Raw genomic sequence first — 27,842 nt, 5'->3', positions numbered from 1 at the left:
CTCTTATACCAAGCGTTGCCAAGTTGGAAAGTCGTAACATTAACTGGTCTTTCAAGTCCTAAATACACAAAACGCTTAAATAGCTGAGGTTGCAGACAAAATGGGTTCCTCTTTTTCTAAATGTGTGAAGAAAAGAAAATGTCCTGTCCTCATTTCACACATAAAATGAAGGAAAGGAGAAATCTGAAAAACAAGCCATTTTCTCTTTCATCAACCCTGCAATTTGGAGATGTAAAGAAAAGGTATTGGGTTACCCCGGTTTCATACACACACACACACACACACACACACACAGAGAGAGAGAGAGAGAGGGAGGGAGGGAGAGAGGGAGGGAGGGAGGGAGAGAGGGAGGGAGGGAGAGAGAGAGGGAGTTCAGTATTTGCTATAAGGGCATTCATATAATTTATCTCAATATTAATTATTCAAAGGATAGCAAAGGATAATAATGCAAAGGATTTGGGAGGAGAGAGATGGACTAAGCTGATTGTGCAATTCACAAAATATTTTAAAATTCAACAGACTGTCTGAATTTTTTTTTTTTTTTTTTTTGTACGCTAGGCAATTATGGGTCTCGTGTTTTTCTTAGATACAAGCCAAGAGCAAGCAGATTTAGCCAAAACCAGAGTATAATGGCCGAAGTTTCTACTTGGTACTATCCTTTATATTCCCCTACACAAAAGATATTTGAAGTTCTACTGGGGGAGACAAAGAAGCGTTCAGTAAATCAATTGTAATAAAGAGGTTAGATGTGGAAAATTGACAACTGCTACCTTTCAACATCTTTTGCATTTGAGATGGCCCGTCCCAATCCATGAACCTCTAAGAACTGAAACAGGCAAGGAAGGCATCAGCATTGCTCAAAGCAGACAGAACCACTCTGTAGCTACACAGCAGGTGCCTTCCAGGCTCAAGGCTGGGAAAACAACAGCCAAAAAGCAAAGGATAGATGGATAGATGGATGGATGGATGGATAAATGGACGGATGGACGGACAGACGGACGGACAGAGTGGTGCAGTGGCCTAGGGTGGAGTTCTTGCCTCAGAATCAGGAGTCTGTGAGTTTGATCCTAGGTAGAAGCAGATATTTCTCTCTCTGGGCACACTGAGAATATATCTGCTGAACAAAACTCCGCATTGGCAACAAGAAAGGCATCCAGCCATTAAAACACTCTGTTAGCTCCATTCAATTGCCCAGACTCCACCTCACAAGGGATTATGGGGTCATTAAATGAAGAGGATAGATAGATAGATAGATAGATAGATAGATAGATAGATAGATAGATAGATAGATAGATAGATAGATAGATAGATGAGAGGGAGGGAGGGAGGGAGGGAGGGAGGGAGGGAGGGAGGGAGGGAGAGAGAGAGAGAGAGAGAGAGAGAGAGAGAGAGAGAGAGAGAGAGAGAGAGAGAGAGACCTAACCTTTTTGGTGAGGAAAACAAGAAAAAGAAATCTGCCCCTGCCTCCCAGCAATTTTGCCTCATTGCAGCAAACAGCAAACAGCAAATAGCCTGCTTTACATTCATTTTTGTTTTCAGCATAGCTTGATTAGCACAAGGAAAAAAAAATCTGCTATTTTTGTAGCACACCTTGCACTAAATATCAAATTGTCACAATCATGAAAGCTATTTGTGAGGGTGAAACAGGACATTTTTCCATCCCTTTTGACCGCCCCTGCTAAGACGTAGTGCGATAACATTTAGCCAAATCTCTGCTTGTTGGAATCTCAGGAACTGTAGCATTCGTTCATCACTTCCAATTTGAAACAGATCCATTCTAACCCGTCACAAGGCAGAGAAGAAGAAAACTCTAAACCAATCGCAATTAGACTAAATATTTGGGGTATTTGCAACAGATTAAAACAAGGATTTAGGAGTGAACATAAACTCATCACAAAAACGCTTTCAGATGGCCATTACATTCCTTGATATTATTTGCATACATTCTTGCACTGTGGAGCTATATTTGTTAAGCACCACACAGGAATTTCCATTGTTGGTTTTTAACCCATTATCAGCGTTAGTCTGAAAAATGACTTGTCTGCTTATTTCCTCAATAATTCTTAGCTCTTTCCAGCATACCACAACTGAGTCGTTGGCATACTTACCTTCTAGAAGCTACTTTTTTAAAAAAATTAAATTAAAAGGTGTGTAATTTGCAATACGACAACAGAAGGATTGCTGTCAAAAACAGTATTCCACGTTTCTTTCTTGAAATATTATGTTTATCAAAAACTCCAAAATACAGTGTTGTCATTAGCGATCACCGCCACTGAACATTTCATGGCTACACAAATTATTGCAATACATAATTTTTGTTTTTCGGGAGTTCTCGGCACACCTGGAACATTGAGGGTGCCGTTTATTCTACATTGAAGGGAAAAACATTGACTGGCTTAAGGTAAAGATAAAGATTCCCCTCACACATATGTGCTAGTCTTTCCCGACTCTAGGGGGCGTTTCAAAGCCGAAGAACCAGTGCTGTCCGAAGACGTCTCCGTGGTCATGTGGCCGGCATGACTCAATGCCAAAGGCGCACGGAACACTGTTACCTTCCCACCAAAGGTGGTCCCTATTTTTCTACTTGCATTTTGTACGTGCTTTCAAACTGCTAGGTTGGCAGAAGCTGGGACAAGTCACGGGAGCTCACTCAGTTACACGGCGCTAGGGATTTGAACCGCTGAACTGCCGACCTTTCAATCGACAAGCTCAGCATCTTAGCCACTAAGCCACCACGTCCCTCCCACCGCATCCCTTTTATTGGTTTACCAGTCAATAAAAATGTGCATTCCAACCTGTCAGCGTGGGAGAGAACAAGCGAAGGAATTTTTGGACAATACAGTAAAGTTAAATCTCCTGAACGTTAGTGTACATTTCAGGCTATTTTTTTTTTAAGGACAGGAATAAGACTAAAAGGAAGATCACAACCTTACTCCTTTAAGAAGATGGGGCAGAAAATGAGTTAAAATCTACTTCCGCCCCAAGAAAAAATAGAGCAGTTCCAAAGTGTCGCTCCATTATAAATTTATATCTATTAAGAGTTATTGATTTTCAGAGCTAATTCATACAGTTTATACTCAATTCTAATACAAGTATCAATATGAAGTGACAAGGTGATTTCCTCCATCATAAGCAACTAAGAAGTTGCAATAAAGACAAACCTGGCATTTGCAAGAGGGAAAATGCAGTCAGACACAATTTCAGCTTTAGATACTTTAGCACACAATATTTCATAACACATGTTACACCAGTGGGGATCCATGCTGAATATAAAGCAGGATGTTTCTCTATTTAGTGCACAGAGTCCTAGCATATTGCTCTAATAAGATCTAAAGTTCCTGCATTGAAGCAATCAGAGCTGAAAATCTAAACTTCACATGTTTATTCAGCTATTTTTGTAAAGGTTTGGATGAGAACTTACTGTAGTGTTCCAGTTGATCTGTGGTATTCTTGAGTGGAGATTTAGGCTGAACATAAGCAATAGAACTCCAGTAACTACCGATGCGCTACAGCTGACAAATTCAAAAAAATAAAGTCCTTCACAAGGAGAGCATTCCATGATGGTCTCTATGCAGATGAAGGAAATCAAAGCCAAAACCTAAGATGTGGAAAAACAGGAAAACAGTATTGTAATATTCTGAATATAGAGTCACCAATAATCCTGAAGCATCCATTGGGAAGTGGATACTTAACAATGTGCAGTTCCCAGTAAAATTCATGATATAAACCAAACATGGCAACTTTAAGACTTGCAAACTCCCCACCCCATGGCTGGCTGGGGAGCTGAAATCCACAAGTCTTAAAATTGCCAACTTTGGAAACCCCTGATATATAAAGAATTCAACACAAGTTACACAAAAACAAGTTTGCTTCTACTGTACGGCAATCCGAGACGCATGCATCCAGAATTTACTGGATAAACGACTGTATGTATTGGAGATCTGTGAAAGAGCACAACTGAGGAGCTATGAAATGCTTCCCAATATAAATCAATGCAAACAACCTGAACCAATAATTATATTAGTGAAATGTGTTTTCTTACGGGAGTTTCCATACACCTTGATCATTTATGAAATGTAAGGAGGATGTAGACATCATAATCTCCTTCTTCTAATTTTGTGTTTACCCATTGCTTCTTTTTTATTATTATCTGTTTTATTCATTAAAAATGTGTCACAAATACCATTGACTGGTGCTAATGGTTGATACGGGTTGCTGCCAGCATCCTAGGTATCAACCAAGTATCTTCTTAAATATATGATGTTCCGGGTAGCACAGTTTTTTGCAGTTCCGCTGGTGTTATTGCAGGAAGCTGCAATTTGTTGATGTATCTTATAAAATTCTCGGACATGGTACCAAGTGCCCCGATCACAATGGGTATCACTGTTACATTTTTCATCCATAGCCATGTAGTTTTCATGGCCAGGTCGCAATATTTCGTGATTTTTTCCAGTTCTTTTTCTTCAACTTTGATGTCTCCTGATACAGCAATATCAATAAACTGTACACTTCAGCCCTCAACATCCGTGATATCTGGCGTGTTGTGTTCCAAATGACGATCCATCTGTATTCGACAGATCATCTGTATTATTATTATCTCTTTTATTCATTATTGTTGTTATTTACTTTATTCATTAAAAACATGGAACTCAGTCAACTGAACATTCCAAAATGCATCACAAATACCATTGACTGGTGCTAATGGTTGATACGGGTTGCTGCCAGCGTCCTAATATCAATTGTTGTTGTTGTTATTATTATTATTTTCATAGAAAACTTATGGAGGAAGAGTTCCCTCAAGTCTGGAAACTCCTCAGTATTCTCTTTGATTTAAAAGGTGGATAGGACAGCCTTCTTTTTTTTTTTTAATTTTTAAAAAGTTTTTTATTGATAGGACAGCCTTCTTCACTTGGTTGCAAAGATAAGGTATAATCTTTTTCATACTACAAGTACAATGGAAAATCATTCTAAGTCATCTCTAAACCTTTTGTCATCACATCTCTATTTAGTATAATATTAATAAACGTACTTCCCCTAAAAAAAACACCAAAATGAACACAAATGACTAATAAAACAATACAACGAAACTCTGAAAAGGTGGGTTTATTGCAACAACGTACTGTGTGAATAAAAGTTTCCTCACACCTCTCCTGGATTCTACCCGCATTTCCGCAAGAGAGGGACAAATCAGTTTGATTCAAATCCCAGTCATGAAAAAGTTGTACATTCTTGTTTTCGACACGATGTACCTCATTTGCTTTCATACCGCTTTCCTGTGGGAAGCAAAACTTTGCATGAATTCACCAACTCGCAGTCAAGAACCACTGGACTTTTTCTGACTCAAATAATCTTCCAATGTAAAAATGATACAGTCATATTTTCAGGGACTTCCTAAAGGCCAGAAATGTTGACACCAATCTAATTTTACTCTGTTCATGCTAATTTTCAAGGCACCTGTGCCATGCAAAGAAAGGGGCCTGTTTGTGAAACATCCCCAGGCATGTTGCAAACGAAACTGGTGGTACCAAAAAAAAAAATATATATGTGGCATTGGTTACAGATTTCCCCCAAATTGTTTTAGCTCTTCAAGAGCCAGTGAGTTCTTTTACAACTGTGCAGGATCAAAGAACAGCAGCCAAAAAGAGCTTTTCCCAAATATTTTGTCCTATTGTAAAGGACGCAGATATTTTTGCTGCCGCTTTGGGATTGGCCCAGCACGCCACCAAATCAAGTAAGAAAGAAAATGAATTGTAGCAGAACCAGATCCACTTTGGCAAATCATCTTAACTAAGTATTACTGTCAACATCTGAGAAAAATGAAGAGAATGCACTGAAGTTTAAATTTAACCTCAGCAGAAGTTTTCATAAGGAAAAAGAATGCTACCATTACATTTTCCCTATTTAGCTGGCTGCATTTTATCGGTTGTTAAATTGGGCAATAAAATGTTTTTTAAAAAACCCTTCCATCGTGACGGCTCTTTTTTTTTTTTAATAGTCTTCCTGTTTATCTGAAGGGGCCCATAAAAAGACTTATTGTATGTGGTTCAACGACATAATTACTCATGATTGTGAAAAACTACCAGATAGTGTATTTTTTTTCCCCCTACTTAAGAATATTCAGGATCTTGGGGCAAAAACGTTTAACAGGAGTTACTTTATCTTGTAATATGCTAAAGCTGATAATACATCCTAATATAGGGATGGAGAAAATGGCCTTTGGAAATCCCCAAACCTAGAAGGTGAGATGCTGAGCTTTTCGACTGGAAGGTTGGCAGTCAAGACCCATGCACTGCGTGACGGGGTGAGCTCCCGTTCTTGCCTCAGCTGCTGCCCACCTAGCAGTTTGAAAGCATGCAAATGTGAGTAGATAAATAGGTACCACTTCGGTGGGAAGGTAACAGCATTCCGTATGTCTTGGCATACAGTCATGCCGGCCACAGGAACATATGTCTTCAGACATATGTTAACCTGGCTCCCTCAGCTAAGAAACGGAGATGAGTACCGCCCCCTAGAGTCAGACACAACTGGACAGTGGAAACGTTACCGTTACCTTTTAAATATATCTCATCTCTTTTGTACTCAGGTTTAGATGTGTTATTCTGATTTAACTTAACTAGCACAAAGTGGGCCTCAACTGTCAAGGTTCCAACGGATGCCCTAATTAAATCATGAGCCTCGAACCAAGCTTCAAAAGAAATCCAGTTATTTATTAGGAATTCCATGTCGGCACATACCCAAATGAAGCCAACTCTGACCCCATGTAATTTACAGTTCTAATCATGACCCTGTTTCCCGCCTCCCCCCAGGGTGTGTCACATTCGCCAATGGAGCAATTTCGTGGGTTGTAGAGATCACTCCCCTCCGGCCGTTGTGGGTAACCCTGGGATTTAGCCTTGAGAAAGATATGTCTGGAATGTGCTCCTGTTTTTGGCTGCTGTGTTGCTTTGTCAGTTTCTCATCCCCCTTGCCTATGGCAACTTGAGAGCAAGCCAGGGATGCTTTGCGAGTTGACATCAACTCCCTAACCCACCAGGTGTTTGATCTGCAGAACTAGAAGCTTATTAGATAAAGAGTTGTCACTTCCCACTTTCCTCACGTTGTCTTTGGCTTAGTTGGGTAGATACTGCTGTCCCATGGACCAATAACCCTCAACAGCCTACCTGCCTCTAAGGGATCGGTCTATCAAAATTCACCTGCTCATCCCACTCCATCCAGATCAGGTCAAAGAAAGGGACTGACAGTTATTTTTCTCAACCACCATGATTGGGAAACAAAGCCAGGAGAATCTACCAATCACATTCCAGAAGGCCCAATTCTGAAACTTTAAGGATATTCACCAGCCTTGTGGTGTGATGTAATGCTAGAAAACTTTACTGCCAGCTCAAGGATTGGTGGGTTTGTCTGGCTGTGCTCAGAGACATACTTAGAGGACTGGAACCCTCTAAGTATTCTGAACTTCAATTCCCGCCAACTTTGACAGCAGTGACAAGAAATGGTGACGGTTCTATTAGAAACATCTGGAGGATGTGGTTAGGTTGTGTATTCCCAGTCCAAACACAACAAGCACCTCTTTGCAACCACTCAGAAGGGGAATGGGAAGCTCACTAGTCACAGATACACTGGTGTGGTTAATGATTATGGTGCTGGACTATGACCAAGGAGACTTATGATCAAGTCCACCAACTGTCACAGGAACTCCCTGAGTGCCTTCGGGGCAGGGCCAATCTACCTCTCACAGTGTTCTTAGGAGAATAAAAATACAGGATACAGAATAACAGAGTTTGAAGGAACAAAACAGAACAGAGTAACAGCATTGGAAGGGAACTTGGAGGTCTTCTTGTCTAACCGCCTAAAGCTGCCGGGGTCATCTCTATTACTGTTTCTACATTAATATTTTATGCAATTTTAATGCAGTACATGTCTCCTTTATAGTTTTGCTAATAAATACAGGTTTATGTATTTTTCTTGTAGTGTTCCTAAAGGCCATAAAAATGTTTGATTGGAGTGGCGCAGTAGACTAAAGCACTGTTATTAACATCAAGCTGTCTGCAATTACTGCAGGTTCGAATCTCGCCAGGCTCAAGATTGACTCAGCCTTCCATCCTTTCTAAGGTAGGTAAAATGAGGACCCAGTTTGTGGGGGCAATAAGCTGACTTTGTATAAATATACAAAAGTATGAAGGCTATTGCTTAACGCATTGTAAGCCGCCCTGAGTCTCCGGAGAAGGGCGGCATATAAATCAAATTAAAAAAAAAAAAAAGGTTGACACATCTCTAATAAATAGTAATGTTTAAGTTGTGTTTTAGCTTAATATCCAATTAATTAGAATAAAGAAAAATCAAGTCTCATTTTAAAGTAACAGCTTTCATTTCAAACAGCAGTTACTTAAGATTTGTTAAAGTGTTTATCCGGTATTCAATTACCAGAATGCAAGAATTTTAGTAAAGAACTAATCAGGAGCACAGTATAACCTAAAAGGAATCCACTACAAGAAGAATGTTACCACATCAAATAAAAAATATTCACAATATCAGGAATTTCAACTTTTCAATCTGCTCTCTCTCTTAGATGCCATCTTTAAAAGACAAAACAGTCTAGACATACTGGAAAAATAGAAATATAAAAAAATAAAACTGCTAGCCACAACACTAAGAATATAATGTTCTTCCAACACAAATATTGGACACATTTCATGCTTCATTAATGTTTCATCGTTTAAAAAGCACACATTAATTCCCCCACCCACCCAAAAATAAAAGTATAAACATAGGCCAGGATAGAAATTTCATAAAATTAGAAGAGTTGTTTTCTAAAAAAACCAAAATTCAATATTATCCTTGTATATTTGTTAAGTACGACAGAAGTTCAAATGAAATGCATTTTTATTTATTTATTTATTTATTTATTTATTTATTTATTTATTTATTTATTTATTTATTTATTTATTTATTTTATTGGCCATCTTACCACAAGGAAACTCTGGGCAACTTACAATCATAAACAATGCATTATATGTCATATGTGCTTTTCAATAATGTACGATACAACACTTTATACTATTCTCTTCTAAAAAGCTATACAAGAATTAGAGACTTGGCACTCTCCTAGGTTCAAAAATCATATTTAATAAGGAAAAGGTGTGAAAAAATATTTATTTTACAGAATAAACATCTACCATTATCCCATTCCCAGCAGAGACTGGAGGTAAGCAATAGAACAAAAGAATACAGTCAAAATAAACTACAACTAAATACAATAAAATTTCTATCCAAAATCATCATGGAATCCATCCAATTTTGTCCCAAGACTTTAATGGAATAAAACCACTTGAATCTGCTTGAGAAAAGCCACAATCTTTTTATTTTTCACCCAGATGGATCACTTATATAAATCGTGAATTGTTATATCTATCATTGGTTTTTCCTTTAAACTCCTTTTAAAACTTTTACCGTACTATTTGATTTTATTTTTTTTAAGCAAAGTATTCTGACGTTTGAGGAAGACAAATTTAACTTTCCCTCCTTGTCACACTGGTGCAAAACAGTGAAATCAAAGGCAATTTTTCCCTCTGAGGTTTCTCAGAGTAATTAATTCTGCTTAGTTGTAAACATGTCCTGAGGGGATTATAGGACAATGTGTCATAATTTGAAGATTCGGAGTTCGTAATTACATAGCTACCAATCTGCGGAAGCATCGCATCTCAAAAGTCAAAAGCAATAAATAATTACATCTTCTAACAAGCTCAGCTGTTGACTACACAGCATCAATTAAGAACAAAGACATTAAGGGCAATTAAATAGGTTAGAAAAATGATTGTGCTGCACGAAGACAAGAGTGACAGCAAAAGAAGAGAGAGTTATGCACTAGGCCCATTAAAGGGGGGGAAAAAAGTTAAATATAGAACCTGTGTTAGGAAATGAGAAGAAAAGAGCATTGAAACCTGCCAAATAGCATCTGAAAGACTCTTTCCAGAAAGAGTTTTTAGCATGTACTTTATTCACAGAAATTTCACAGAAGAGCCAGATAACATCAGCATATTTTAGTTATCCTCTCATCTTTTATCTCCCTTTCATTCTTTCATTTTCTCTTAATGGGAAAAAAAATCCACTGTCAGAAAGGGACAAAACAAAAGCACAATTCTTCAGATATAGTAGTCCTCAACATATGATCACAACTGAGACTGAAACATCCATTGCTAAATGATGCGACCATTAGGCAAGCTACCATCTGACTGGGCCTAATTTTACAAACTTTTTTTGGTCACGATCATTCAGAAAATTATAGAGTTGTTAAGCAAAACAGGCTTCCCCCTTTAAATTTACTTTTTTGGAAGCCGGCTGTCCTGACCCGGCCAGCTCCCCAAACACGACAAATCCTCTGATGTGAACTCAAAAGATTCCTTGATTAGGAGTGCCGGCAGCCCTTGTTAGCCTTTCTCTCGCAGGCTAACAAGTCCGTCCGTCTGGAAGATTAATAGTTGCCTGCCCCATCTATTCATCTCCGCCCCCTGCCTTTTACCCACAGAGCTAGGGCGGGGCTTCGCTAGCAGCGGTGGCTCTTCCTTCCCCAGGATCGGCCCACGGATTTCCACTGCTCTCCTCTCCTCTGCCTTCTGCTCATCCACAGGTCAGACACTGGACCCAGCTGTTCCTCCTCTTCCTCATCAGCCATCTCCAGACCCGGGGGCTGTTGACTCTCCATCTGAGGGCTGACAGACGGCCCAGGCGCCACCTCTCTCTCTCTCTCTCTCTCTGCCAGCTCCGTTCCCGCTTCCCCCTCGGAACTCTCAGGTTGCCCTGATGCTGACTCTGACTCCCACGCCTCCTCCTCCTCCTCTGATTCGGCTGCCGGAAGGGCTGGCGGCTGACTGGCCACAACACCAGCTGGGAAGGTTGCAAATGGCGATCACCTGACCCCCGGACAATGCAACTGTTGTAAACGTAAGCCAATTGTACCCAGATCGCAATCCGTGTCCACAGACACTGCAACGGTCTTAAGTACGAGGATCAATTGTTAAGTCACTTTTTTTTTCAGTGCTGTCATAACTTCAAACATTGCTAAACAAATGGTCGAAAGTCAAGGACTACCTGTGTACAATGGATGGGGCTGAGGGAGGAGGAAGACCCATACTCATCATTCTTCTCCAAGAAGCACTAACTGATGTATGTGTGTAGGTGTTTCACACATTTAAGCTAGCGTCCTATATTTAAAAATACTACCATTATGAATTCTTTTCTGTGCCTTTTTCTCTCCCTACCTTTTCAACTTCCTGACAGGTGGAAGCTAATCAAGGAGAGAAGCAACCTGGAACTAAGGAGAAATTTCTTGACAGTCCGAACAATTACCGGATTTTGCGGACTATAAGACGCACCGGAGTATAAGATGCACCAAGATTTCGAAGAGGTAAACAAGAAAAAAAAACATTTTTGCCTTCCCTGGCCCCCAGGAGCACTCTGCAGGCCTCCCAAACCCTCTGCATGTCCTGTTTTTACAAAAAAAATGGGGCTGTTTTTTGCAAAAACGGGGCGGGGTTTCGGGAAGCCAAAAATGGCTGTATTTGATATATAAGACGCACCAACATTTCCACTCTCTTTTAGGAGTGAAAAAAGTGTGTCTTATACTCCGGATAGTACAGTAATCAACAGAACAACTTGTGTCCAGAAGTTGTGGGTGCCCCAACACTGGACAAAACATTGGTCTGAAATGGTATAGGGCCGTGATGGCAAACCTGTGGCACGTGTGCCACAGGTGGCAAGCCAAGCCATATCTGTGGGCACACGAGCATTGCCCTAGCTCAGCTCCAGCGCACATGCATGTGCCGGCCAGCTAATTTTCTGGCCTTCCGGCCCACTGGAAGTTGGGAAACAGGCGTTTCCAGCCTCTGGAGGGCCTCCAGGGGGCTGGGGAAGGCCGTTTTCACCCTCCCCAGGCTCCAAGAAAGCCTCTGGAGCCTGGGGAGGGCAAAAAACAGGCCTACTGGGCCCACCATGCCATTGCGTGCCAAAAGCAGGGGGCGCGCGGGGTTGGGGCGCATTGAATTATGGGTGTGGCCATGCGTGTGCACGACCCCCCCACACACTCCCCCCGCTTTTGGCATGCGATGGCAAAAAGGTTAGCCATCCCTGGTATAGGGTTTCCTGCCTGAGTAATGGGTTGGATTAGAAGACCTCCAAGGTCCCTTCCAACTCAAGGAATGAGTTTTAATGTTTTTAATTCTTAAATGTTTTTTATAATGATTTAAATGCATTGTGAGCCGCCCTGAGTCTTCGGAGAGGGGCGACATACAAATTGAATAAATAAATAAATAAACTCTGTTATTCCGATTCAAAACTGAAAAAAAAACCTCTTTCATGTGTAAAAGAGCCTGAGTGGCGTAGAAGGCTAATGCTTCCTAAGGCAGCATTTAACATCCAGCTGCCTGCAATTACTGCGAGTTCGAATCTCGCCAGGCTCAAGGTCGACTCAGCCTTCCATCCTTTCTAAGGTGGGTAAATTGAGGACCCAGTTTGTGGGGGCAAAAAGCTGACTTTGTATAAAAATCCAAAAGTATGAAGGCTATTGCTTAACGCATTGTAAGCCGCCCTGAGTCTCCGGAGAAGGGCGGCATATAAATCAAATTAAAAAAAAAAAAAAAGTTGGACAATCTAATTGTGAAGTCGTGTTCTTCACAGAAATAATGTTCCTTCGTAAACATATGGCAACGCTGCATTTGAACAGGAAAAAGGTGTTCAAAGCAGAACCAAATGTGTATCGACTACATCTTTTTAATGTAATAGTTTACTTTCACTGGCCCCACAAATCTTTTCAGAAGTGCCAGCGGATGAATGAGGAAAGAAGACAGAAAATCAGCAGGGGATAAAAATCAAAGAACACCTTGTGATGATCCACCCACTGGTGTACATGCATTCTTTCTTTGCCGTACGACGCTTAATTGGAACAAATTATGTAAGAATTTCATAAGCAAGTCCCCAAAATAGAAAAGCAAGCACAAAAAAACAAAAATATGAAAAGAAAATGTATGGCTTTAAATACAAAGACGACTATCTAATCGCTACAGATTGATCGCACCTCAGGGCAGAACACTTAAAAACTTCAGATGTACATACTCTGAGAAAGGTAAAAGAAATTTTAACAGTGGAATTTACAGGAGATGCAACAAAGGCTGTAAAAAAGATTGTGGAGAAAAGAATAGTAACTTCAGTTTCTATGGGCGTCTGTCTGTGGAAGATAAACTCTTCAAAGTGGTCGGAACTGTCATTCTCTTCCTGCCAAATAAATAGTTTAGGACATAGCAAAGAAATATTTACAATTCTTTTCATGACCTATGTTTATCTTGTTACTAATTCTAGTCATTTTTCTTTTCTGTAACTTTCACAACACAGCATTCTCTGCATATTGCGAGACCGCCTTCTGCCGCCGATAGCCTCCCACCGACCAGTACGCGCCCACAGAGAGGGACTCCTCAGGGTGCCGTCAGCCAGGCAATGTCGGCTGGCGACCCCCAGGGGGAGGGCCTTCTCTGTGGCAGCCCCCGCCCTCTGGAACGATTTGCCCCCGGAGATACGAAGGATATCGGATCTCCGGGCCTTTCGCCGTGCCCTAAAAACTTTTCTTTTCCATCAAGCAGGGCTGGTGTGAACCCCCCCCCCTTTTTTAGCTCTTTTTAGCTTTTTAAGTGTAATTGGGTTGTTTTAAACTGTGGGCCAAAGTTGTATAATTCTTTTAATTGATTTTAAATTTTGTATTGGTATGTTTTTTATCCTTGGCTGTGCACCGCCCTGAGTCCAATAGGAGAAGGGCGGTATATAAATTGAATAAATAATAATAATATTGGGAAGCATCAAAAAGCACACTTTTTTTATTATTTATAAAAAAATTCTCTATCTCACCTCTTGGGAAGATAATCCTGTAATTACTCCACAGTATAGACAATCATTTCAGGAATTTTTTATAAAATAAACAGCCATCAAGCACGGTTTTTAAAAGAAATCTTCCTCTGTCTCATCCTAATGCAAGGCTCCTCCATATTACAAAGTCTGTGGCTAAAAAACGTATTCACTTTACGCAAAAATAGTACTCTACAGCAGTGGTGGGTTTCAAAAATTTTTACTACCGGTCCTGTGGGTGTGGCTTGGTGGGCGTGGCAGGGGAAGGATACTGTAAAATCTCCATTCCCACCCCACTCCAGGGGAAGGTTACTGCAAAATCCCCATTTCCTTCCGAACAGCTGGGACTCGGGAGGCAGAGAATAGATGGGGGCGGGGCCAATCAGAGGTGGTATTTACTGGTTCTCTGAACTACTCAAAATTTCCGCTACCGGTTCTTCATAACTGGTCAGAACCAGAGCTGAAACCGACCTCTGTCCTACACCAGTACAATCCAAACACAAGAACTATTCCAAAGAAGTCCCAAAGGTGCTTTTTCAGGAGGCAACTGGCCTTTTCTTGGTTTTCTTTGAAAACGTTTGAAGACGCTGAAGAAGCTTCTTAGATGAGAAGCGAAACGTCGTCAAAGAAAAACAAGAAAGTCCAGTTGCCTCCTGAAAAAGCACCTTTGGGACGCCCATGACCTGGATGACTCAGAATCTCTCTAGAATATTCCCAAAGAAGGAATGCGTCCTTGCACCACAAAGAATTCTAGAATGTTCAAACTGGGTTGAATAATAATATAATCAGAGAGCCTCTAGAACAGGGGTTCTCAAACTACAGCCTGTGGGCCGGATAAGGCCCACCGAAGCCATTAATCCGGCCCGCACGGGACCACAGGAGGCAGCCCTGCCCATAATGCCCCACCTACCCGTGGGCCCACACCCACCTTCTGGAGGCCAGGAGGCCAAAAACAAACCTGTTTTTGGGTGGCAGAATGGTATTGGAGGCCGAGAGAGAGAGAAAGAGAGAGGGAGAGAGGGAGGGAGAGAGAGAAAGACACACACACACACACACACAAACAGAAATCCCCCCCCAAGGCAGCCACATCCCTTCATTAACCTGCTTTCCACCCCCAGGAGCATAACAAATTAAAGTTTAATTTGTGTGTATTGTTTAATGGACTGCTAAATTGGCCATGCCCACCCAGTCACATGATTACTTAGCCACGCCCACCCAGCCACATGACCACCTAGCCACGGCCCCCCCACCCGGTCCGCCCCCCCCCAACAGTCTGAGGGACCATGAATTGGCCCCGTTTAAAAAGTTTGAGGACCCCTGCTCTAGAACCAAACTCCAGTTCCCATGGACAATAAATAACTACATTCTAAGCATTTTTGTTAGGTTGCACATCAAAATCAACACACACCCCAGCTCAGTGACAAAACAGACAGCCATAGCAACTTTTTAAAAAACCAGTGTGATTCATTTTTTTAAATGATCAACCCGATCAATCAACTTATATCCTGACCAACTGTTGAGTTGAACTAAAAAGGCAAAAGAGAAACAAAGGTGATTGTCTTACATTACTGTACAAATACAGGGAACAGATGAACAACACTGTGTAAGCAGAAGGTATGCAAAGATGGGTGGAGTTGGGCGTAAAGTCAAAACGGTCTATTACAATGAAAAGCAGCATTAATATTCTGCCATTTCTTGCCTGAGTTATTCAATGGTTTCAACTAATACTTCTACAACCCCTTAAAAGAATGTCAGATATCCATGCTATGCTAAGCCACCTTTTCATAGTTTTAATTTACAAAATGTATACCGACTAGCTCAAACCCATGAAGGCAGCTTATTCTCAAAAGTTCAAACAATCCAAACAGGAAAGCCAAAATATATTAAATGTAACAATGCTGAAAAAAAATGTAACTTATGAGCAATCATTAAACATATGTAACAAATATATATTTCAAAAGGCTATAGTACACAAACACGCTTTGATGCAAGGCATTGCTTTTAACCTTTAAAGCTTTAAATGTGTGTGTGCGTGTGTGTGAGAGAGAGAAAGAGAGAGAGAGAGGAAAGAAGGAAGGAAGGAAGGAAGGAAGGAAGGAAGGAAGGAAGGAAGGAAGGAAGGAAGGAAGGAAGGAAAGAAAGAAGAAGGAAGGAAGGAAGGAAAAGGAAGGAAGGAAGGAAGGAAGGAAGGAAGGAAGGAAGGAAGGAAGGAAGGAAGGAAGGAAGGAAGGAAGGAAGGAAGGAAGGAAGGCCCAAAGTCACCCAACTGGCTTAACCACAAAATCTCCTGGTTTTATAGCCTTATTGATATGCATGTTGTCCATTCCTGAAGGCTTTAAGTAGCCAACAGTCCAAAACATCACAGAATGAAAGAAATTCTGAGAAATAAAACCAACTTTAAATTAAACAGAATAGTTAGCAATAACAAAACATGCTAAATAGAAAACAGACAAAAATCATGTGTTTTAGGAGCTTGATCAGTCATTTTAATCTGTATGAAGCCTCTTTGAGGACCCTCCTCCTAAATCTACAACTGCCCCTACTTCAAACTGCTTCTGCATAACCCTTAGGGGTTATGCAAGTATCTGGGGAGGAAAATATTTTTATAGACATGGTTTTAAAGCACTGTACGTGACAATTACTCTTCTAAAAACGTGGTTCCTGCCCTAAGAGTTTTCTAAAATGGGTTAAGTAGGGTGGCCTTAAAATTTCCAATACAATCTTCTAGACACAGTAAATGCGCCCAGAGGAATTCTTACAATGACATAGCATCAGCGCACACTTTGTGCATAGTTGTCCGATTTCTAAGAATGGGAGTCGGCTACTTGGGGCTCTCCAAATATTTTGGATTACAATTTCCATAATCTTATAAGGCCTGGAGTTGAAAACATCTGTTGGACACAAGTTCCTCCTTCCTCCAAACTAGATAAGTACCAATTATGAGGAAAACATGCAGAAGCAACATATTATAAGAACATCATTCCTGCAGAGAAAACATCCAGCTGTTTTTGTTAACTCTTTCACTTATTCTAATACTAAATCAATTGTATGGGAAATTGCAGGCAGTACTGATGCCATTAAAAAGAGGCAGAGAGAGGTCATACTCATAAAAAGAATACACTTCTTGTCTATTCCTTCAACGGAGTCTTCAATAAAGGATTTTCTGAATGCAGTCGATAAGAAACTTGGACTCCTACAGTTAGCGGTACAGTATGTGCCATTCCATAGTTCTCATTAAGAAGAATTACTTTTTAAGTTTATAGAATGCAATCTTCAAAATCAAACCAAGGAAGATGATTCTACTTATTTGTGGTAAAAAGACTGCAAAATTGGAAGGACAAAGAAAATACCTCACCAGCAAAGGCAATGATGACCTTGTCTTTCTTTTTCTTACTCTCTCTTTCTCTTTCTCACACACACACACACACACACAGGCAAAGAAAGACAAATTATCTGGCAAATTACTTCAGTATGTTCAATACTGACAATACAGTAGTCTTTGATATTTAGATTTAGATTCACTAGAAAGCAGGATTTCCTGATTGTCAGAAATGGTTTTTTTTTTACTACTGGTTCACTCAAACCAGTAGGTTTTTTTATCACTATCGGTTCGCCCGAACTGATGCAAACCAGTAGGATTTCACTGCTGGTCCCAAGGTCACGTGATCATCTTTAGCAGGGGTGGGTTCTACTTACCTTTATTACCAGTCTGCAGCAGGGCCGCTCGCGCACGCACGCACTCTTCTGCACAAGCGCAGAAGCTTCTGCATATCACAGAAGCATTTTGATGATGTCGGGGTCGGTGGGCGGAGCCTCTGGCTGGTTTTACTACTGGTTCTATAGAACCGGTACGAACCGGGGGCAACCCACCACTGATCTTTAGCGATCTTCTGAAAAGCAAAGTCAATGGGGACTCCAGATTCACTTAACAGCTGTATTATAAACTTTTACAACTTGAATCATTCATTTAACTTGTGGCAAGAAAGGTTGTAAAATGAGGCAAAACTCACTTAACAACTGTCTTGTTTAGTAATGGACATTTTGAGCTCAATTGTGGCAATATGTCCAGGACTACCTTGTATTTTTCTACCAAATAATCTGTTCAAAACAGGCTTCTACCGCCATCATCCATAGAATACAATTTGCTTTAAGGAACTTACAGTAAAAGAATGATACCAACAGGGGCCTAAAACTCCTGAACTACTCTGGCTGTAATTCCGACAGAACCAAGGTACCTCAAGGTTGTTTTTTTTTTATAGAGCAATTCAAAAAATTACCTTCTACCCTTGGTTGAAACAAAGCCGCACAAATGTGTTTCAAATTATGCCCCAAAAGAACAAATTTTCCACTGTCTGAATTTTTAAAAAACATTTCACATTCCCTAAAGCGCCAAAGCTTCCCACACTGTGTTTAAATCGCCTGCCAATAATGTGTCACCAAGCACCCTGAAGTGCAATACCATCATCTATATATTGTAGCACCATATAGTCACGGGGGAGGGGGGGGGGGGGCTCAAGTAAATATTTTCCAAAAGAGCCCAAGTTACACCAAATTGAACAAACGGGAGATAAAATTGCTATTTGCAATTAGGCAGAAAACTACAAATGGAAAACAGAAAGTTATGCAGAAAACATGATCTTTCTCCAAACTCTGCAGTGATCAACTATAACTAAAATAAATATCTATGTATATTTCTTATATCTTATTGTGTCTTGTTGTAAGTAGCAACCTTTTTTTTGTCCTTGAATTTTTTTAATACCAAGTTTACTATACAGAATTGAAGTCCTAACTAATTCAGCTAAAAGGTGCAATTTAGCTTAGATAAACTAACTTGAGCATCGAGACAATAAATACATTTGTTGTAGTGTATGTAATTGCAAAACATTAAGAGCTCCAAAATGTTATTTTAAAAAAGCAGCCACAGAGCCTGCATTTTATAGTTTCCAAGTTCTTTATCCTGGTGACATAAAAGACAATTAGTATAACAATTGCTCTTGTATTATTTGCTCATGAAATCTAATTACTGAAAATAATTGTGCTTCCCTTTTGATCTTATAATAACATCCCAATAAATGTGACTTTAAAGTACAGGAACACATAAACACTAATTTTGAATTATGTTCATCTTGCATTTTCCTTAATGTTTGTTTTTTTTTATATAGTGGGTTTGAGTTTAGACAAACACAGAGAAAAACCTTTAAAAGCTCAAAGGACAGTCCAGGCCCAGATCAATCTTAAATATCAGATTATAGTTGTATATGTCAACTCTTCCAATCAGATAATAAACCTCAAATTGTTTTGAAGTGACTGCAAAGTTAGCATTTTTTAAAATGTTCAAACCAAAAAATCAGGGCCCCAAGGAATACTGAAATGTGGATTTTTATCATCTTGTGATCAGTGAATTCAAATAAAAACAGAACTACATGTATCAGGCTGACAGATTTGCTGGAAAGCCATGCAACACACATTAATTAACGAATGCTTCCTTCTTAAAACACAACCAAAATCTAGTTCCAGTAGCCAGTGTCGTATGAGCCATTTTCCACTGATGAGATTTAGTTGCATTCTTAGAACAGAAATAGGAAGAAATGACTGCATAGTCATAGTTCCTTCCCATGTATAATCATACTAGGTGCTTTTCTCAGGCTGGACAAATTCCACTGATCACCCAGAATTTTTTCCAAGTTCATAAAGCTGCCCATGGAAAATGCATCCTTAAAAGTCCTCTAGTTAAATGCATAAAATATGCATACTGTACATTTAGGTCATCCTGACACGAGCAAACGGGGACATCAAGTTTGCAGTCTTGTTCATTTAAAAAATGCTGCCGGAAATGTCTAATTCAGATTAACGGTAAAAAGTTTGTCTTAAGGCAGCGCAAACTCTCATTTGTGCACACCGAGCCGAAGCCTAAATTATTATTTGCTACTGCCATTGTAATAATCCAGTCATGGAGTACAAAAGAAGGGAGGAATTTGTAAGCCTGGGTCACAACTGTTTATGCACACAATGCTAAATAATGGGTCAATTATAGTAAAGCAAAATTTTGTGTCCCTGACCTGAGATGTATATCTCTGTTCTTGAAATGCCATTAAAAGCACTTAGGACATCAGCACAGCACTGTTCAAATGCAGAGGTAAGAACAAGAGCACCTAAGCCACAAGCACAACCCAAACTACAGTCAGACCAAAGTTAGTAAACTACACCCTTTTTCCTTTCCCAATTTGGCCATGCACAATAGATTTATGATGGGGGCATATATGTCAAAGCTATTAAGATACAATTCTCAGATGAAAACGTAAAGCAGTTATCAACAAACTAGCAGTTCAAGGCAGGAAAAAAAAAGTCAACATTACAATACATTCAACATGCAAGTATCACATCAAACTTTTCATGTTTAATAAGTCTATGATGGTAGCTATTTCTGTGGCCACACCTTAAACTGTCTAATCTAATCTATAATAAATCACTTTGTGGCTTGGCAAACCTACTGCTGCTGTTCTCCCTGACCTACAGGTAGTCCTTGACTTATATCCACAGTCAAGCCCAAAATTTCTGTTGCTAAGCAAGTCAGTGATTAAGTGCATTTTGCCCCATTTTACAACCTTTCTCGCCACAGTTGTTAAGTAAATCACTGCGGTTATTAAGTTAGTAACACAGTTGTTAAGGGAATCTCGTTTCCCCATTGACTTTGCTGGTTAGATCATCGCAAAAACTGCTCACATGATCCCGAGACACTTCAACCATCATAAATACATGCCTGTTGCCAAGCATTTGAATTTTGAATTTGATCACGGGGATGGGTGAAAAACAGTCATACGTCACTTTTTTCAGCGCCTTTGTAGCTTCGAACAGTCACTAAATGAACTGTTGTAAGTCGAGGACTACTTTTATATATTATTTGGAAGATAACCAGGTTGAACACCTCCCCCACTCCACCACCTAAACTGCCAGCTTATTTTGCCTTCTGCTTTCGCAATTATTTGGAGCAAGAGAAACTGAAAATCTTCCCCATGTGAATTTGCTAAATGTCCATTATAAAATCACTGGAAGCCACTGTTCCTTAAATTTCAAGGCCAGATGCGTTGGGCTACAGAACAAGGATTTTTCAATATACATTTTTTTTAAAAAATTAGATTTATATGCCGCCCTTCTCCGGAGACTCAGGGCGTCTTATAATGCGTTAAGCAATAGCCTTCATACTTTTGTATATTTTATACAAAGTCAGCTTATTGCCCCCACAAACTGGGTCCTCAATTTACCTACCTTAGAAAGGATGGAAGGCTGAGTCAACCTTGAGCCTGGTGAGATTCGAACTTACAGTAATTGCAGACAGCTGGTGTTAATCACAATGCTATCAGTCTGCTGAGCTACCAGGCCCTTTTTCCCTCCAAAAGCTCTTTAAGCCTTTCTCTTTAAGCCAGAGGTCCTCACGCTTGGCAGCTTTAAGGCTTGTGGACTTCAGCTCCCAGAATTCTCCAGCCAGCATAGCTTCTGGGAGTTGAAGTCCACAAGTTTTAAAGGTGCCAAGTTTGAAGACCTTTAGGCCAGGGTTTCTCATGGCTGCTTGGGGAATTCTAGGAGTCGAAGTCTACAGGCCTTAAAATTGCCAAGATTGAAAAAAAAACACTGCTTCAGGCAAATAGCCAACACTTTCTTATTTCACTGGAGTTTTGGAAATATTTTTAATTCTAGACTTGCTTTCATTGCTTTTGCATTTTGCTGTGATACAACAGCAAGTTTAGTGTAAGCTTTTCATCAAGGGTCTAAAACTGTTTTCAAAAATCTTGTAGACCAAATGGGATATAAAACTTCTAAACACTGGAAGTTTTATATCCTATTTGGAGTCACTTGAGCAATATGAGACAGACAAAAACAAATGATAACAAATTGTTCATATTTCGCTAGCACAGAAGAAACCACATCTTCTATGCATTTCCAAGTTCACATATTTTCATTCCAAATGAAGCAGTCACTGAGACCGAAAGACCCACATATTTCAGTACTGCAATGCTACAAAAACAAAAGCATGAGTAGACCTATCAGCTAAATTGAGTGAAAGACATCGCAAACACACTTTCTAGAACACACCTTGAGGGAAGAGATAAGAGAACAAAAGAGAACACCTTATCTCCCATTTTTCCCCCTAGTTACAAAGAATGACCTTGCAAAACTGGATAAATATAAATAACCTTACAGAATGTCACCTGTTGCCAAACTGCTCCTTAATCAAGCAGAAACAAAACTGAAAATTATAGGAATGAGGAACAAAGAAAGGAAAATGGATTCAAAGAAAAGTTTTCCTTTTTCTGGAAGGGAAAAAAAATCAGAGGCACCAGGAAGACAAATAAAAGAAAAGCCAGTATCCTCACAAATTTTGCAGAGATTCCCTTCCCATAACCTGAAAGCAGTTGCTCATAAAAAGGAGAGGAGGGAATGAGCAGGAAAAGAAAAGTTATATGCTGTACAGTGCATAATCCTTTTTATCCCATTCCAACGATCTCCAAACGGAATATGAATTTCCCCAAATCCCAATTCCACAGGCTCGGACCACAACCAACAAAAGAACCCTTGTAATTCTACAGATTTGCAGCAGAAGTTTTTGTAGATTATCATACTTTATCCTCCGCAGACTGATACAACGCCCTCCCACCTCCAAAAACAAATAACACATAAATACACAAATACACAAATACACAAAAAAAAAACACTGTTAGGTAAAAATCCACAGATTATGTTTTCTACATGTGTTAATTTTTGAGTCTTTAGAAGAGTCTTATCCAACAAGATAAGCAAGCACTGAGCAACAATCCCCATCAGGCAGACTTCAAAAATACACCAGGGACTACAAGGACAAAGAGTATAAACACAGGGGAAAGGACAATCTCCCATAATTTCTTCTCCCTTTGGGTGCAACCATAGTGTAGATCATATATCTCTGCCAAACAATGAAAGGTAACACACCCATGCCACCAAGCTGACGGGGCCCAGCAATCCCCACCCCTACCCCACACACACTCTTCCCACCCCTTGGTCATCAGGATCGGGGGTTAACTCTTTAGGATGTCCTGAGATGTCCCCACACCTTTCCATCTGTTGCAACAGGGCGGGTCCCTCAAACATCTGGAGCCTTCAAGACCATTTCACAATCTTGGGGAGAGGGTGGTGGTGGTGTAGACCCAAAGTTGAAAGCAAGGAAGGGGGAGAAATGACCCGGTGTCCTTCCCACTTCCAAGCACGCGCACTCTGGATACCTTGAACCCCCAGTACCCGTCATCCCCATCTTCCACACACACGTGTACACCGTACCGCCCCCCCCCCCCTACATGGGCTGGTAGGCTTCAGATGTTCTCTAGGAAATAAGGTAAACAGAGGCGGGGCACAAAAGGTTGGTGCCACATCTGGAAGCTGCCATCCAGGGGTTCTTTGGGGAGGGGGAGAAAAGACCCAGTGTCCTTTCCCCCTCCAAGCAGGCACCCTCTGGATACCTTGAACCCCCAGTACCCATCATCCCCATCTTCCACACACACACACACACATGCGTACACCGTACCCCCCACGGGCTGGTAGGCTCCAGATGTTCCCTAGGAAATAAGGTAAATAGAGGCAGGGGCACAAAAGGTCGGTACCACATCTGGAAGCCGCCATCCAGGGGTTCTTTCGGGAGGGGGAGAAAAGACCCAGTGTCCTTCCCCCTTCCAAGCAGGCGCCCTCTGGATACCTTGAACCCCCAGTACCCATCATCCCCATCTTCCACACACACACATGTGTACACCGTACCCCCCCATGGGCTGGTAGGCTCCAGATGTTCCCTAGGAAATAAGGTAAACAGAGGCAGGGGCACAAAAGGTCGGTGCCACATCTGGAAGCCGCCATCCAGGGGTTCTTTGGGGAGGGGGAGACCACCAAAGAGGGGAGACAAACCTCCCCTCCCCCGCAGACAACCCCCTCCCTCCCCCCAAAAAAACCCCATCTGGGACACCCCCTCCCCAGAGGCCGGCCTCCCCTTGCAGGGCAGGGGTCTCTGACCCCGGAGGAAGGGAGGGGGGGCTGGGGATACCCACCACCTGGGCGATCTTCAGGCGGCCGGGGGTACCGCGCAGGTAGTCGCGGTCGCAGCGGAGGCCGCGCAGCCCGTGGCGCTGGCTGACGGGCTCGGTGGTGGGCTGGTAGGGGCTGCTGGCGCCGGAGATCATGGAAGTGCTGGACGCCTCGCCGTCGAAGCCCTCCAGGTCCTCGGGGCTCCTCATGGCGGCCCGGGAGCCTCGCTTCACGCCGAGGAAGAAGAAGAGGAAGAAGAAGGCGCAGCAAGCAGCGGCGGCGACAGCGGCATGTCGGTCCGCGGAGCGAGGCGGACCGCCCCGGCCTCAGCTCCGGCCCCGGCCTCTGGTCCCGCCCCGTCGGCCTGCCTCCCCGGCGACGCCTCGCCCTCGCCCGCTGCTCCTCCCGCTCGGCGGCGACGGAAGAAGGGAAGGGAGGCAGGCCTGGAGGGGAGGGAGGGAGGGAAGAAGGGAGGCGGGGAAGGAGGCAGCCTGAGGGGGCTCCCGCCGACGACGACCCCCGCCGGGCAGGGGGAACGGACGGAGGGCCGCCGTTCAACAGGTTAGAGCCGTGGGGAAGGGGGTCCTCAGGGGGAAAGGGGCGCACGACCCCGGTTAGCCGGGAAGCCCTTTCGCCTTCCCTCCCTCCCCACGCGCCCACCGACCCACCCACGGGGAATAATAATAATAATAATAATAATAATAATAATAATAATAATAATAATAATAATAATAATAATAATAATAATAATAATAATTTTATTTCTATAAAAGGTCGAGCGACCCCAGACCCCAACCCTGGAAGCAGCGTCAGGAGGAGTTTCCACCCTTATATTAATTTAGACTAGAAGAAGGGGTCCTTGGAGGTCTTCTAGTCCAACCCCCTGCTTAGGGAGGAAACCCGACACTGCTTCAGACAAAATGGTTGTCCAATCTCTTCTTTATAAAAACTTCCAGGGTTGGAGCATTCACAACTTCTGGTGGCAAGTCGTTCCACTGGTTAATTGTTCTAACTGTCAGGGAATTTCTTCTTAGTTCTAAGTTGCTTCTCTCCTTGATTTTTTTTTTTTTAATTTGATTTATATGCCGCCCTTCTCTGGAGACTCAGGGCGGCTTACAATGCGTTAAGCAATAGCCTTCATACTTTTGTATATTTATACAAAGTCAGTTTATTGCCCCCGCAAATTAGTTTCCAAACATTGCTTCATGTCCTGACCTCAGGTGCTTTGGAGAATAGCTTGACTCCCTCTTCTTTGGGGCAGCCCCTGAGATATCGGAAGACTGCTATCATGTCTCCCCTAGTCCTTCTTTTCATTAAACTAGACATACCCAGTTCCATCAATTGTTCTTCAGTCCCCTCATCATCTTTGTTGCTCTTCTCTGCACTCTTTCTAGAGTCTCCACATCTTTTTTTACATCATGGCGATCAAAACTGGATGCCGTATTCCAAGTGTGGCCTTACCAAGGCATTATAAAGCGGTATTAACACTTCACGTGATCTTGATTCAATCCCTCTGTTTATGCAGCTGTCAGGAAATTTCCTCTTTTTTAAATAAATAAATTATGTATGTATGTATGTATGTATTATTTTTTAATTTGCAACCCACCTGTTGTTATTTTTACAAGGAACTCAAGGCGGGGAACATCTCCCCCAACCCCACTTTCTTTCTCCTTATTTTCTCCATAATAACAACAACCCTGCAAGGTTGGGCTAAGAGAAAATGACTGGCCCAACCTCACCCAGCTGTTTTCATGGCTAAGGCAGGGCTTGAACTTTTGCAGTCTCCTGCTTTCTAGTCTGGTGCCTTAACCACTGGACCAAATATTATCAGATGTTGATTCAAATAGTACATTATGTGCCATACCTCTTGGCAACCGCAGAGATTTCCTCTAAAAAGTGTGATATAATAATAATAATATCCCCCCCCCGCCCCATGGTGGAGGATCTTGCAATGCTTTGATGAGGCTGAGGGCTATGCTACCATGTACAGGTAGTCCTTGACTTATGACCACAATTGAGCCCAACATTTCTGTTGCTAAGTAGGTTTTGCCCCATTTTACTTTTCTTGCTGCAGTTACTAAGTCAGGGGTCTGCAACCTTAAACACTCAAAAGAGCCATTTGGACCCGTTTCCCAAAGAAAAGAAAACACCGGGAGCCACAAAATCTGGGTGGGCGTGGCCAACTCCATATCACTCACTTCCACCAGTCACATGATTCCCTCTTTTTTTTTCTATGTCTCTCTCTTTCCCCCTCTCTCTGTATCTCTCTGTCTCTGCCCCAGCCGCTTCTCCATCACTCGCTGTCGCCCTTACCTTTTCAGGCCAGGCGAGGAGTGACTGGGAGAGGAGGGCGAAGGGCGGGCCCAGCCAGTGGTGGGATCACCCAACAGGGAGCCACAGCAGAGGGCCCAAAGAGCCGCATCCGGCTCTGGAGGCACAGGTTTCTGACACCTGTACTGAGTGAATCACTGCAGCTGATAAGTTAGTAACCTGGTTAAGTGAATCTGGCTTCCCCATTGACTTTGCTTGTCAGAAGGTTGCAAAAGGAGATCACGTGACTCCTGGACGCTGCAACCATCACAAATGCGAGCATCTGAATGTAAACTGCATGACTATAGGGATGCTGAAAAGGTGGTAACTATGAAAAACGGTCATAAATCCCATTTTTCAGTGCTGTTGTAACTTTGAACGGTCGCTAAATGAACTGTCGTAAATCGAGGACTACTTACACTTTCCCAGAAGGATCACTCATGCCAGGCAGGTCTTAGTGGAAGAGCCTGGATAAGGTAGTCCCTGACTTACAACCACAGTTGGGAGCACAAATTCCATTGTTGAGCAAGGCAGTTAAATGAGTTGTGCACAATTTGACTACGCTTTTTGCCACAATTAAGTAAATCACTGCAGTGAAATGGATCATTTGGTTGTTAAGTGAATCCGCCTTCCCCCATGGACTTGGCTTGTCATAAGCCGGCTGAGAAGGTTGCATATGGCAACCAGCTCGTAGCTGTCATAAATACATGCCGTTTGCCATGTTGATCATGTGACGATGAGGCTGCTGTAACTGTTGTACTTTAGTGGTTTTGTAACTTTGAATGTTCACTAAATAAATAATCGTATCTATCAGCCCCTTTAATAGGGGCATCTTAAAGAAGATGGAAAAACCCTAACCATGTAAGGCTACTGGAAGAACAAACACAGCCAAAAGTACACGTATGTTTCAAAATTGTGCCATGATGGCCTAATATGAGCAAAGTTAAAATATTGTGGGATTTCCAAATACAAACTGAAAAAGGCTTGACTCATAACATACCATATATAATTGTGGTTGAAAAGGAGGAAGTACGGTTAATTGATGTGGCAATATCATGGGATAGGACGACGGAGGACAAAAAACTGGAGGAGATCAAAAAATATCAAGATCTGAATATAGAAGCTGAAAGATTATGGCATAAATTGTGCCAGTGGTTATGGGCACACACTGGGAACCATACTGAAACATTTTGGGCAGCTCTTAGAAAATCAGGGAATTGACAACATTTCTTCCTGTCAATTGCAAAAGGCCATACTACTCGGATTTGCATATGTGTGTGTGTGTATTACTCCGTTATGACATCCTAGGTCAGTGATGGCTAACCTTTTTGCCATTGTGCGCCAGGAGGGATGGGGGGGTCAGGCGCGCACATGCCAACACCCTTAATTCTGTGTCCTGTGCACACGCCCCCTGTTCCTGGCACGTGATGGCCCAGTGGGCCCATTTTTCTCTCTCCCCAGGCTCCAGAGCCTTTCTAGGAATCTGGGGAGGGCAAAAACTGCCTTCCACACCTCCCTGGAGGCCCTCCGGAGGCCAAAAACGGCCTGTTTACCAACTTCCGGTCCCACCGGTCCCTACTGGCGGGCCCAGAAGGCCTGAAAAT

General features: G+C 41.9%; 1 protein-coding gene across 1 annotated transcript in view; it reads right to left on the bottom strand.

Moving 5' to 3' along the window:
* CMTM4 (CKLF like MARVEL transmembrane domain containing 4) overlaps positions 1-24,348 on the bottom strand; it is a 32,456-nt gene extending 8,108 nt beyond the window's left edge. The window contains exons 1-2 of the mRNA XM_034425361.3: positions 23,952-24,348; positions 3,422-3,598 (exon numbers count right to left, since the gene is read on the bottom strand). Coding sequence (XP_034281252.2) covers positions 3,422-3,598; positions 23,952-24,137 — 363 coding nt within the window. The 5' untranslated portion in view covers positions 24,138-24,348. The remainder of the gene's footprint in view (positions 1-3,421; positions 3,599-23,951) is intronic.
* Positions 24,349-27,842: the final 3,494 nt, after the last annotated feature.

Source organism: Pantherophis guttatus, chromosome 11 (assembly GCF_059756535.1).
Source record: "Pantherophis guttatus breed Tessera chromosome 11, ASM5975653v1, whole genome shotgun sequence".
In the NCBI taxonomy this organism is placed as follows: Eukaryota; Metazoa; Chordata; class Lepidosauria; order Squamata; family Colubridae; genus Pantherophis; species Pantherophis guttatus.
This window is presented reverse-complemented; position numbering and strand designations above follow the sequence as displayed.